A 15,031-nucleotide genomic window follows, 5' to 3' on the forward strand; every position below is an offset into this window, starting at 1 on the left:
GTCATTACTCCATGTGTACATTCCCCCCACCCAAAAACCCCGGTTTCCCACATTTCCCCCCCAGATCGTTCGGGAGGAGAGGTAGGCCAAAGTGCATTACTTTAACAATTAATATCTATAAAACTACGCAATTCCGCAGGAAATGAAGTACACCATCGTTCATATCACAACATTTAGCACTAGGAACACATGAGCCAGATATCAAGTTGTATGGTTGGCTGAGTCCATAAATTGTTAGGAAGTCTTGCACGGCTGGAGTGGACTTTGCTAAGTGTAACAATTTTAGCGAGACATTTTTCGAATCGTTGGTAAACACAAAGATGGCTACCGCTGGACTCCAGACCTAAAATGTGATTTTTATTTATTTATAATATTTCTTAAGTGTTTTTGTTTATTTTATACCTGTTTTGCAATGCACATTACTCCATTTATTAGCGTCTCCCCCACCCAAAAACCCCGATTTCCCACACGTCCCCCCAGATCGTTCGGGAGATGTAGGCATAAGTGCATAACTTCATTACTTAATTACTTCAAAAGTACGCATTTGTGACGGAAATGATGTACACCATCATTCATATCACAACATTTCTCACCAGAAACACATAAGCCACATATCAAATTCTATGGTTGGGTGAAACTATAAATTGTCCAAAGGTATTATTTTAGTTTTGCACACCTACATTAGAAAATTATTAATTTTGTTAGTTATATGAATGTAGTATGCAATTTTCTTGGCAAATATAAATAAAAAACCTTGCCACAAGCAAATCTACTAGTCTAATGATTGAAGCCGCTAGGACATGGTCCAGTCCAGTCACTGTCAGTTAGATGATGGCATTCACATTGTGGATTGGGTGTTCTCCAATTCCAGGTGACGTTAATAAGCACTGTTACAAACTTCAAAGAGAATAGGGCTTCCTCATACTTTGAGAGAACACAAGGTTCTGCCATCGTCTGTCAATTGCCTGAGGTACAATAGTAATCAGGCCATCAGTATCTGTGACAACGTTGACCCGGATCTTTAGAATTTGAGGTACTGAATTACTAAATATAAGTTAGGTTAGAATAGACTAATTTATTATCCTTTCATTTCTTCAACCTCTGCATATATCAAGACAAACATTGTGTATCATTCAATCGCTGCAACTTTATTTGTTAGTAAATCGGTTTTAGCAACTGTTTTTGTTATTGATTTTCACAAAAAAAAATTGCATATTACATTGATGTATTATAATTTACAAAAATAATTAATTTTCCATTGCTATAGCACAGGGGTTCTTAACCTTTTTTCTCCAATTCCTCACTTTTTAGTGAGCCAACTCTCCATTTCCCACCACAGCATTGGTCTTTGACAAATTCGATTTTAACCCATGCAGTGTTTAGTACGTAAATAAATGCTTTGCATTTTTGTGCTATTTTATGGCCATTAATTTTTGTTTGCACGAAATGTGACAACAAGAAGACACCAGAAACAAACAAAAAGAAACAAAAACACATCAATTAAAAAAAAAAAAGACTGGTTCCTCTGTCCCACCGGTCATTCTCCACTTGGCAACTCCGCCATTCCCCACCAGTGGGGAATTCCCCACAGGTTAAGAACCACTGCTATAGCACATTGGTGTGCACAACTAAAATTTTACCGACAACATTGCTAAAAGCAATACACAAACAAAGTAAGTCGCAGTGACTCCTTGAGATGTCATCTTTGTTTTGATAGATTCAGAGGTTGAAGATGACAGTGACAACTATGATGACCTCTAGAATTACAGGTCAATAGTAAATGCAGGTTAGGTTAGAATAGATGAATTTGTCATACTTTAATTTCTTCAACCTCCGCATCTACCAAAACAAGGATGGCATCTCAAGCTGTTGCATCAGCTATGTTTTTGGCAACTTTTTCTATTACTGATTTCTGCCAAGAAAAATGTATATTATGGTGATGTAATATAATTTATGAGATTATAGAAGGAGTTCTAACTCTTGTTTAACCTCAACCTTTTCTAAAAAAGGTTCTTGCTGTGCTCTTGTGTTCGCTGGTCTTCTTGGAGCACAAAAATGCCCCAACAAACATCATCATATATGCCATTCAGGATCTTGTATGTTTCTATCATGTACCCCGATGCTCTTCTAAATGCAAATGTTGGTAGTTCCAGTTTCCTTATTCTTTCTTCATAGTTTAAGGCTTTCAATATAGGAACTCATTTACTTGCTCTGCTTTGCACATTTTCAATGGCTTCCACATCTTTGACCAGGTATTTACCTAGTTGTATCTTATGGGAAGGGGAGCTACACTCATGATGTCCTGTCTCTGTATCTCTCCATATCTAATTTGCTCTTAAATTCTTGTATTGTTTTTACACACGCTATTGTTTTGCCTAGTATGTTCCATACATCCACCATTCTGTGGGGAAAGTTGTTGTTTTTCCAAGTCTCTTCTATAACTACTTTTTGAGTTTCTTTCCTTGTCCTCTTGTGTGTGTGATAATAATAATGATAATGATAGTAATAAACTGTTCATTAATGATACATAGGTACACTGACAACATACAATTTCTTACAATCTTAAGAGCTAGTCATAAGTGGTGTGCTGGTCATTGTAGTTGATAGTAATCTTTCCCTTGTACTGCTCGCTGTGTCGATGATCAGGTGTCCAGGACCTCAGTGTGGGTCAGGTCAGGTCGTTTGTTGGTGTGAATTTGTTCCATTGTGTTGTTGGAGCTGAGTAATTTGACTACAAATCTAATTCCCTTGGGGATTTAGACTTACAGGGATTGACAGGTCATTAAGGTGGGTCAACACTGCTAATTAGCATGGTTGCTGTTGGTGGGTAATCACACCTTCATTTCAATTTATATTGCAGGGTCAGTACAATGGAGTGTGTGTGTGTTTCGCACTTACACCCAGATGAATTCAATTCCTGCCTCATATTGCTACAGCAGTGGGTTGACTCATAGAGGGAGAGAGAAAGAATGATAAGAGAGGCAATCTGGCAGGGAAAATAGCATGTGTGAATACACATACTGTACAAGAATTTAAGAACAAACTAGATGCTGAGAGATACAAAGACAGGTCACTACAAGCATAGCTCCCTTCCTGTATAATACAACTAGGTAAACCAGGGAAATACACACATTCACCATACACACACATGCACTGTAGACCTTATGATTTATTTATACAAACTTGCCATAAACTAAAAAATGTTTCCCAGTAAAAGTTGATTATTACTACATGAAAGAACAAAGTAGATAGAACTGCTATAAATATAATGTCCACACATTTTCCCCTTTCAATTGCCTTGCCCTTTCATAACAGTAATGATGTGATGATAATAATATTGATTATAATAATAAAGATTATCATCATTTTTGAGTTAGCGATACAAAGAGAGAGGTATGCACATATTGTGATGCATCATAGAATCCATGTATATTGGGCATCGTGCATGTGAGATGTGATGAATCATCAAATTGTACAAGTGGCAATCCAGTGTTTGCACGCAAACATACGAGTCATATTGAAATGGTGCCTATACACCTTGGTCTCATCTGCATGTAGATACACCTCACTCCCACTATTTAGTTCCTGTGGTAAATCATATATAGGAGAAACAGTAGTGGTCCTAATATTGAGCCCTGTGGAACTCCACTTCTCACTTCTTTCCAACCTGACTTTTGGCTATTCACAATCACACATTGCCTCCTATTACTCAGAAAAGCCTCTATCCATTTCCAGCAGGTCTCACCAATTTCATATCAGTTGGTCTTCACTAAACCATCTGTGTAGCACCTTGTCGAATGCTTTCATAAAATCACAATAGATTATATCAACAGCATCCTCCTTCATCCAACACCTGTGTCCATTGGTCAGTTACCTTGATAAGCTGCAAAACTGTTGATCGTCCTGGCAAAAATCCAAGTTGTTTCCTGTGTGCATTAAGTAAGTTTATTTGGCAAAGAATCAATATATTGTACATGAAGTGCAGATAATGACAAGAACACATAGTTCGAAGTAACAGTTACAATTGCCAAGGATAACACAAAAAAGCCTGTAAGCTTATGATACATTAATGTAATATCTGTTTCTCTTGTCAGAAAACAGTATTAAAAAAAACTTGCTTAAAGTGATATACTAGTGACAACTTGGATGTTGGCAAGCTTTGAGATACAGGTACTCCTCGTTTAACGACGACAATTGGGACCAGCGCGCCGTCGTTAACCGAATTGGTCGTTAAGCGAAAGTGTATACATATACATACATGTACTGTATGTACAATGTCCAGCAATACATATCTTTATTTTCGTGTATTTTCCCTCTTTTATACAGTACATTAAAGCTTTATTTACGGTGGTTAGGTTCCTAAAATTACCGTATATTACCAAATCTGCGTATGCTGACATTCCATATTGAATACCGGGGTATTTTTTTAGTTTCGACCATGGGCGCAATATAGCAATAGAAAATTAATTATTAATTTTGTAAATTAAAATGTATCAGCGTAATATGCAATTTTGTGGGCGGAAATGAAAGTGAAAAATACCTTGCTACAAGAAAATATGCTAATGAACGAAGTCAGTAGCATAGGCTCGGGACGCCATCTTGTCGTCTGCCAACGTCTCTCACGACGACGACAACAAGGACGAGCCGGATGACATTTAATTTGTAGGTAATGATTTATTAAACACAGGTTAGTTTAGGTTAGATGAATTAATTTATCATCCTTTCATTTCTTCGACATCGGCATCTATCATAACAAACATGGTGTACCATTCGTCCGACATGACTTCGTTACTTACGAAATCTGTTTTAGCATTTTTTTTTCATTTCCGCTCACAAAATTGCATATTACGTTGATACATTATAATTTACAAAATTAATAATTAATTTTCTATTGTTATATTGCGCCCATGGTCGAAACTAAAAATTTACCACTACTGGTATACACTGTACCCCAGGTAGTTTTTGCAGCTTGCAGGATGGTAATGTAGACCTAAGCTTCAGAACACTTTACCTCACAGCTAATATCCACCGTACAAGTTCATTTATAACATCATACAAATTTGCCTCAGCCAACTTCATTATCGTACACGACGTCGTAACTTCGGGAGATTTACGTTAAACGACGTCATAAAGCCCGTCGTTACTCCGAGTTGTCGTTAACTGAGTAGGTCGTTAAACGAGGAGTACCTGTACCATGTTTGTTTTTATTTGTTGTGGAAGATGAACTAATGAAACTCTAATAAATTGGTCTAGTCTAGTCTGATGATCACTAGGGATGCTAAATGCCTACCACATAGGAGGGTAGGTTGGGTTAGGTTTGATTAGCACAATTGGTAAATTAGTAGAAGTGCACACTTGCATGATATAGTAATAGAAAATTAAATATTCATTATGTAATATGAATTTTTCTTGGTGGAAATCAATAAGAGAAGACCTTGCTAAAGCAAGTACACTACCAAACAGAGCCATGGTGACTGATGGCATCATGAACCTATTGTCACAGCTTAGTTTAGTAGTGTATATGCTTGTAGCAATTTTGATTTATTTTTTATTATTATTAATTTCTGAAAAGAAAAGTCTATATTACATTGATGTATTATAATTTACCCCATCTGGGGTATTGGCTGCATGCTATTCTGGGGTTAAAAGCTACTCAGTAGCATGCAGCTGATACTTTAGGGTCTATATGGGGAGCCCCTACGCACAAGAGCCAAATATAATTTTGTTATAGAGGAAATCTCTATTCATAGAGAAATGATGATACTTTATTATACTGCAACTGTCCCTCCATTATGCTGTCCCCCCACTCTTAATACTGTCCTGTACCACTTCTCTGAATATTCATTTCCTTTTTTGCTGAACCCTGTGGTAGGGGAGAAAGAATACTGCCACAGAGTGTTCCCACTTGAGTCATCAAAGGTGACAGAAACGGGATGGGGATAGGACTAGGCATTCTACTCTCTGTAGGCCCAAAGTGGACATTCCTAAAAAAAAGCAAAGGCAGAAGAGTGTCTGGAAGGCATTTTCCAACCAGAACCCTAAAGTTTGGGTCTTTTAATGTGTGTGGATGTGGTACAGATAAGAGTAGGAAGAGAGGCAGTATGTTTGTAAGAAGTAAGGGTAGACAGGAAAGTACTGTGGGAGATATTGCAGATATATGGCATGGAAAGCTGTTAAGAGCAGTCAAGAGTTTTTATGATAGTAGTAAAGCCTGTGTTAGAATTAGAAATGAGGAGAGTGAGACTTGGCCAGGGATATGTTATGTTACCTTAGCTCTTCAATATATGAATACATGTATTGGATGGTGTGAAAGGTAATAGGCCAGGGATTGGAGATGTATAAAGAGAATTGAGAAAAATGGGAGATAAGCCAGTTGTTGTTTGCTGATGGCATTGCTCTTGTAGCTGGATCAGTGGAGGGATTAAGGAAATTAGTGATGGAGTTTGGGAAGGTGTGCAAAAGAAGAAAGTTGAAGATTAATGTGGGTAAAAGTAAGGTGATGAGATGTACAAGGGAAGAATATGGCAGCAAGTTGGAAGTGAGTATTAAGGGAGAGAGATTGAAGGAAGTGGATAGCTTTAGGTACTTGGGTGCAAATGTGGCAGGAAAGGGAGGAGTGGAGGTAGAATGTAGTTTGAGATAAGTAAGTAAATGCCTTGGAGGGGGGTTAAAAAGTGTAATGAGAAATGGATATTTGGGAATGGATGCTAAGAGGAGATTGTACGAAGGAAAGATTGTGCCAACAACACTGTATGGGGCAGAAACATGGAACATAAGAGAGGAAGAGTTTGAATGTGTTTGTGAGATGAAATGCCTGAGAAGTATGATAGGGGTTACTAGGCTGGATAGTGTGAGAAACAAGGAGGTGAGGATGAGAGTGGGATTTGAAAGGGAGTTGGGAGATAGGGTTGATGAAAGAGTATTTGGATGGTTTGGGCACATGGAAAGAATGATTGAAGAAAGATTGATAAAAGAGATGTGGAAGGAGTGAACATGAGGGGGCAACCAAGGATGAGATGGATGGATGGGAGAAAAGGGACACTGGGAAAGAGGGGAATGTCTGTTGAGGAAGGGAGAAGACAGAAGATTGGGGTGAGTGGAGAATGGTTGTGTATGGATGATGCTGTGATGCATGGAAGGGAGTAGGTGGGGAAGGGGGTGAGGGAGTATGTGTGAAGAATATTTTGATAGAGCCTGGAAGGATTCCTCCTTGTCTTCTCTTTGAGGATCACATAGTAAATGAAGTGGCCTTACTGTGGATGTGCTGAGTCTTGCTACATTGCTTATGACCCAGGGCTGTGGGCAAGATGCAGAAATGATCCATCATCCAGGAGGGAGGGAGGGGGGTGAATGGGAGTGGAGTATGTGGGAATGAAATAGGTGGGAGTGGATTTTATGACTTTGTTTTTGGCTGCCTCCCATCTAAGGGGGAAAAAGCTGTTGGTATACATATGTGTATATATTTAATTTTCTATTGCTATATTGCATAGGTGCCCCTCTTAAAAAAATACCAATTCATTAGACTTCCATTAGTTTGTCTTTGACAACAAACATGGCATAATTAAGCTTGCCAACATCTGAGTTGTTGCTAGTGTATTGCTTTTAGCAACATTGAAAATGTATATTACATTCATGTATTGCAATTTACAAATTTAATATTTAATTTTTGGTAAGGTGTGCACTTCTGGAGGTTTACCTGTTTTTCTTGGTGAAAATCAATAACAAGAAGCCTTGCGGCAATATAGTAATGGCAACTCAGAAGCTGGTGAGCTTTGAGACACCATTTTTGTTTTTGTTTGTTGTGATAGATAAACTAATAGAAGTCTAATAAATTGGTGTAGTCTAATCTGATGACCTCTAATCTTAATTTACCAGTAATAGTAGGATATGAAAAGATTATCTTCTGTGTCACAAAATATCAAAAATCTCATTTAAGCTTCTGTGGTAATCTGTATCCCAAACTATAATAAAGCACACTAAAGAAGGATGTTTTCATCCTTCTTGCAGAGCAGATCTGAACTTCTTCAATACGAGTCAAATTCTTGCGCGCAGCATCGTTTGCCTGAGGTACGATGATTGATGTATCACAATACTTGCGATATAAAATATAAAGTCATTGCTGTATTACTCATTCTCTTTCACTGAGTAATAATAAACACAAAACAGAATCACTCAGCTACAACTACAAAATAGATATAATCAAGACACTGACATTGGTATCCTCATATACCCACTCATGCCTTATGACGCCTACGTAGGCATCATCATATGGAAGAGGTTAAACACAAAGATTGGAACCATAGAAATTGGGTAAGGAAGTTCCTTGAGGCAGGATATCATAAAATTGTGGCACATCTCCATGAAAAAAAATGACTGACATACCATAACCACCATAAGTATGGACGCAATAATGCTGACGTCAATACTTATGCCACAGATTGGAAGTCCATTGCCCTCAATATCCCAAGTGAGCCAGATATTTTTTTGTATGCCTGGCAGCGAGACCAAGGTTGGCTGCCACCAGGGCATGCAGTGTTTCCAGGATCAGTGCTATTTGAGATTCAACAGGGGGAGGATTACGTTTCTGGAGCTCCTCGCTTTGCCTTCAATTTTATGTAAATTCTCAGTGGTTTGGTGTCTGTGTTGCCAGGTATGGTTAGTAGATGTGAAATCGAACATGACAAGATTGCTGCTATAGTGCCCCTGTTTAAGGGAGGGCATTCTGTGAAGGAAATCTTTGAAAATACAGGAGTATCAGTGCATTCAGTGCAACATTGGTTGTTATGTTTCAAGGATGGTGGGGTGGGGTGTCACTACCTACCCCTCGTCAGCACTGTGGCAGACTCGGCAAACTCACACCATGCACTTGAAATGTTATTAAGCGTGAGATAGACAAGTCTCCTTATAAATTTGCTAAATAAATTCAGCAGGAAATCCCAAGGTTATTAGGTGGTGTGTCTCTTTGCACAGTGCAACATCGCTTGCATGAAGACATCAGCATGCAGCATTTTAAGGGGAGAAGGAAGCTCCTCCTTACTAAAGTACAGAAGCATAAACAAGTGAATTTTGCAAAGAGATATGGTGAATGGAGCATTGACTTGTGGATGAAGGTACTTTGGAGTGCTGAAAGTACCTTCATTGTGACCAGCAACCAACGTTTACCACCGGCCTGGCAGTGATCCTCTTCAGTCACAGTACATCACCCCTACTGTGAAGCACCCTGACTCGCTAATGGTATGGGGGTTGTTTTACATACTATGGTGTGGCGCACCTTGCAATGCTGCCTAAAAGTGAGAAAATGAATCTGAACAATTACCTAGAGTTGTGTGACAACCTTCCTGACTCATTTGATTAGTGCGAGGCTGATTTTTTAAGCAGGACAGTGCCCCTAGTCAGTGGTTGAAAAAAGTGTGAAGTAAAGTACTTTGAAGATTAGCCTGGCAACTCTCCAAACCTCAACCCTATTAAGAATCTGGAGTTTGATGAAAAAAGGTCTGGAGAGGTATGACACCTTGTCACTCCCAAAGTTGGAGGCAGCACTGCACGTAATCTGTGCAGAGTTCTCAGTGGAAAAGTTTAACAATCTTGCTGATAGTGTCCCTAGGAGACTGAAGGAAATCATCAAACAGAAGGGAAATGTCATCAAGTACTAAAGGAGTAAATGTTCAATGATAAATTTTGTTGTACCATTTTTCTGACATGAATACAACTTTTTCCTTGTTGCTTTTTTGGGAAGGGTGTGGCATCAATACTTATGGCGGCTATTGTACACAGTTACTGTAGTAATTACAAATAACCTTGAACTTTTTCCCAGTACCTGACAACATATCAAAGCAAAAACACAAGATACACACTTGAAAATCAAATGTTACATGGCAAACCAATTAATTTCAATGTAAAACAAATACCACAAGCAATGAACCCAAGAAGAGGAAACATACTGGAAACACATATTGCACTAGCCAATGTTGAGATCATCAGGTTGTGTGCTGCATCAGCCCAAAATGCATGCAGTACACTGAAGCCCCTAAGCATTATTTTACTCTGTCCTGGATCCATGTAAGACAGCATTACAAATTTTCTTCAAGTTGTTTGAAACTAAATCCTTAAGTTGTTACCAGAAACCTTTGAGCCATATGCATGGGAGGTGTTCCAAGATATTCTTCTCATCTTCTCCATGAAAAAAAGGGGAAGGGGGCAGGGGCACCATATAATGAAGTGATGGAGGTAAGCCAACTCTGGCTGTTGAGCTTTACTGTGGAAGTGCTATGCTTTACTGCATTGCCTTTGACCCAAGTACTATATTTTGTTTTTATGAGTTTTGTTTCCTCTAACCCGTGAGAGAACCAACCATTGAATCTCATAAGTGCATACATTAAGTTTTAACCTTCCAAATTAGCTGACTCTTCTCTTTTGGTTTTGCAGGTAGTGAAAGATGGTTTTCTTCACGTGCGGGTCATGTGGATCTTCACTGAAGAAAAATCAGGTGGAAAAGCATTACAAGTTTCAATGCAAAAGTTGCAAGTATGTTTCATGTATGGATTGCAGTAAAGACTTTTGGTAAGTATGGTGAAAAATTACTTATTGGGCAAAGTAGTACAGTTGACCTTAGTTATTCACAGGGTTTTGGTAACCCCCTCCTGCAAATACTGGAAACATAAGTCGTTGTTATTATTGATGACACTACAGAATGTACCCACAGACCTTCCATCTCATAACTTTAAGTCACTTGTGTAATTTTGTTTACTGAAAGGGAAGAGAGTGAGAAAGTAGTAATTTTACTTTTTTAAGGATAATATGCTAATAAGAACACGGGTACGTGTATTCACTTATGCAAAGTAGACCACTTAGAAAAAGAAACTAACGAAGTAGAGTGCTTTCGTATATTTTTTTTTGCATTAAAGATGTAATATATGAAAGCGCTCTGCTTCATTATTTTCTTTTTCCAAGTGGTCTACTTTGCATAAGGATAATATGTATTTTACCATATACGGTGTCTTGCTGGATTGCTTCTGACCCAGACAGTGAGCAGGAGCCAGGGATGACCCTTCATCCACAAGGAGCTTAGATGAGAGGGAAACAATTGGGTGGTGGATGGAAGTGGATGCATACCTTGGCTGGCTTACCTTATAAAAGGGAAGAGGCGCTTGGTATATAGATAGACCGCATACACAAATCATGCCTTGATATTGGTATCATGTGCCATTTTCAGTCAGACCAAGCACTGAAGAAAATACATTGTGCTGTAAAGTTAAAAAGGGTATTGAACTATATTGTATTTTATATGACTTATGTATACTGAGCAAAAGTGTACATTACTTCTTTATACATGAAAATTAAAAAAGTACTGTTTAATACTACTCACCATTTATAATAGAACATTTATTTGATGTAAATAAATTTCAAGTTATTAGTAGGGTGACTGAAAAGTACCTTACAATGGTAAAATAATGTATTAAGTCACAATTCGATAAATTTATATGAAATACAGAGTGTTTACACCTTGAAGGTATGAAAAATGACGCTATGCCCTGATTTGGTGGCAAAACTCATTAGAGCATGTGGGCCGAACATTTGGTTATCCCAAACATACTTGTAGATGAATACAAAATAATAATTCAATTATATATTCAATACACAATGACAAAATTAAAGATTAACAATATACTGGGTACTAATATTATAAATGGGAAACTATATACAGACCATCACAAAGTTATTGTTATAAAACAGCTACATTTTGGGCCATATATGGATTAAAAGGAAATCATTCCTATTTTTAAAAAAATATTTTCTTCTCCGTTTTCTTCTCGTGGGGATTTTATGCACAGTATTGCTCTGCATTGAGTGTCTAGGCTTCCAGCTTATCACCCACCAAACAGACATTCAGACATAGCTTCACTTGTAAGCACACAGTTTCATGCTGCATAATTTTAGCTGTCATTTCATAAATGGTCCATTCTGCATGTTAACACTTTTATTTTTGATCATTCTAGGATGGATGATTCACTGTCAATGGCTTGAATAGAGATTCCTTTTCACAGACATCAGCCATATGCATCTTTTCATTGAAAAAGTACTTAAGTGTTTCAGTTTAGTGCTAAATTTATTTAAATCAGTTTGGAGGACTGTCATGCATTGAATTGACATTTTACTGTAATGTATAATCACCAGAATGTTTATGTAATGCAGTCCAAAGTCTTTTGTTAGGGTGCTTACAAACTGGCACCATAGCAGGGCCCAACAGCCAAAGCTCATTTATTCCCACAGCTACATTACATGGCAACTCTCCCTCTCGTCTATTTGAGACATGTTGTTCATTATGTATGTTGGGGATGTGCAGCAATAGGTATTTGCAAGTTGAATGTAGAATATATCATCTCTCCCACCTGTCTTCAAACCTAATCAATATCCTCACTTTTTGGTGATGCTAACAGTTATTCTGCATATTGTGCCCAGGATCTCTTTCAACTTTGATGATATTTCCTCTACTTCACACAAGGAGACCTGATAACTGTTCTCTTCCAGCTGTATATGCCAGTGACATAGAAACAGCCTCAAATTAGTACAACATAGACAGTCCAGTATCTAGAAACTGTTGTCAACCACTGTGGGTATCCATTCACTGGAAATCAAAGCAACAGTTATGATTCTGTGGGAGTTCAATATACTAAAAAACAATTTTTTTTTCAGGGGAAATACCTATGAAACTCATCTAAAATGTATCACTGAAGATCAGAAATATGGTGGTTCCAACTTTGTTGCCAAGGAGTTCAAGGGCGAGAAGAAGCAAGAAGCTTGGACCGCTAAAGTTCAGGCTGTTGTAGCAACAACAAAAAACATGGATCCTCAGTTGAAAACACTTTTGAACCAAATTATAGGATTTGACAACATACCAAGAAAGAAGTCCAAGTTTGAAGTAAGTATTAATTTTCCTATATGTTGAGCATTTTATTAGTGATGGTCACTTTTATTTTTATTCTATCCATATATTCTCCTTTAATTTGATATGGGAGTATGATACTTAATATTTCTCAAGAGAGAATGTTAACATAGAATATTTATTTATCTATTTGTTTGTGTATTTATTTTCAGAATTTCCTAAAAAATAGTGCTAAGATTCGAAATCCAGATCTTGTAGCACGGGCATGGAAAGTGTTTGAGTCTGCTACCAAGGAAAATTCCAACAAAAACTGTAATGGAGATGCTGCTACCCAAAATGGGACTGTAGGTGATACAAAAGAGAGCAACGAAGTTGCTGAGAAGAAGGAAGATGGTGTTACTGAGGAGCATGAGGCACCAAAAGAGAAACTAAGCAAAGAAGAAAAAAGGAAGAGAAAGGAGGAAAAGAAATTGAAGAAGTTAGAAAGGAAAGCTGAAGAGGAGGCTAAGAGTCAGGAAACTGTAGAGCCCGGTGAAGTTGAAACTGATGTAAAGAAGATCAAAAAGGAAAAGAAGAAGAAGAAGGAGGAGGACAAACAAAATGGTGACAAACCTGAAGTGGCTGATCAAGGTGAACCTGAAGATGAATCAGTAAGATTAGAAAATAAAAAGAAGAGGAAAGTGGAAGAGGTTGAGTCTGAGGAAGTTGTTGAGAAGGGTGATGTAAAAACTGAAATGAAGAAGAATAAAAAGAAGAAGAAAAAGCAACAGAATGATGAAGAGCCTGAGGCCAAAGAGATGGGTAATTCAGATGAACCTAAAACTGAGACTGAAGTAAAGAAAAAGAAAAAGGATAAAAGAAAGCAAAAACCTGAAGGTCTTGTTAATGATGATGTTCCTGAAACAGCAGATTTGGAGGTGAACCAAGAATTGACCAAGGAGCAAAAGAAGGAGGAAAGAAGGAAAGAGAAACTAGCACGAAAGGAAGAAAGAAGAAGAGTTGAAAGAGAAAATGTGGCAAGTGAGGAGACTCCAGTTTTAAATGGAAGATCAAAGAAGAAGAGAAAACATGAAGAGAAGGATAGAGATGATACTGATGAGCAATTGCCAAAGAAGAAGAAAAAGAAAGTGTGTGAAGATATGAATGGTGCTGTTGAAGAACCAGTGAATAGTGAGGAACATGTCTGTAATGGCATTAATGATAGTAAAATTGTGGAGGAGGAAGTTAATAATAGTGAGAGCTCAGTTTCTCCTTTCAAGTGGAAAGTTGTCATAAGGCAGGCATTGTCATCTGCACCTGGAAAAAGACTTAAAATTACTAAGCTACGAAAAAAAGTCTTGGCAGAGTACCATAGTGCCTCTGGGGGTAGTGGGGATTCATTAGTGTCACAGAGTGAACTTTATGCTTTATTTGGGCAAAAGATTAAATCAGGGAAATTTGTGATAGATAAAGAGTATGTACAGATGAGATGTTAATAAATGTTATATACAGTTAATTTTTTTCAGTCACCCTACTTATTTTCTCCTCCTCCTCCTCTTCCTTCTCCTCATCCTCTGTTCGACAAGACTTCAAAATTTGTGTACAAATGTCCTTTAGCCCCTACATCAAGGACCTAACACAAAATCAAAATATACATACAGGTCAGTAGTAATCACTTCTTCTTCATTATTATTATTAATTATTATTGGAAACTCAACCACACTTGCCTTTGCCTCTTGGCATAGTTCCATATATATATATATATATATGTATGTATATGTATATATAACAAACCTAGATATCCTGAAAACTTTACATACATACATAATACCAAAGGTTTCTTCCCCCTTACAAGGAAAGTGGCCAAAGTCAACAGGCATGATTCCACTCCCACCCATTTCATCCCCACCCATTCCACCTCCCATTCACCACCCCTCCCTCTCATCTTGGTTCCTCCTGTATGATGGGTCATCCCTGCATGTTGCCCACCACCCTGGTTCAGAAGCAATGCAACAAGACCTAATATATCCACAGCAAGGCTGCTTCATTTAATTGGCAATCCCCCTCTCCATCCCCTCATGCAGAAAAAGAGGAGACAAAGAAAATCCTTTTGGGCTGCATCAAAATATCATTCACACAACCACTCCCCAACCCATCCTATCCCCACCC

General features: G+C 37.9%; 1 protein-coding gene across 1 annotated transcript in view; it reads left to right on the forward strand.

Annotated features, from left to right (window-relative positions):
- Positions 1 to 14,378, forward strand: part of LOC143025364 (uncharacterized) — a 15,140-nt gene extending 762 nt beyond the window's left edge. The window contains exons 2-4 of the mRNA XM_076184907.1: positions 10,426 to 10,560; positions 12,694 to 12,919; positions 13,096 to 14,378. Coding sequence (XP_076041022.1) covers positions 10,436 to 10,560; positions 12,694 to 12,919; positions 13,096 to 14,358 — 1,614 coding nt within the window. The 5' untranslated portion in view covers positions 10,426 to 10,435 and the 3' untranslated portion in view covers positions 14,359 to 14,378. The remainder of the gene's footprint in view (positions 1 to 10,425; positions 10,561 to 12,693; positions 12,920 to 13,095) is intronic.
- The last annotated feature ends 653 nt before the right edge of the window (positions 14,379 to 15,031 follow it).

This window comes from Oratosquilla oratoria, chromosome 5 (assembly GCF_046742065.1).
Source record: "Oratosquilla oratoria isolate Oo_2021 chromosome 5, ASM4674206v1, whole genome shotgun sequence".
NCBI lineage: Eukaryota > Metazoa > Arthropoda > Malacostraca > Stomatopoda > Squillidae > Oratosquilla > Oratosquilla oratoria.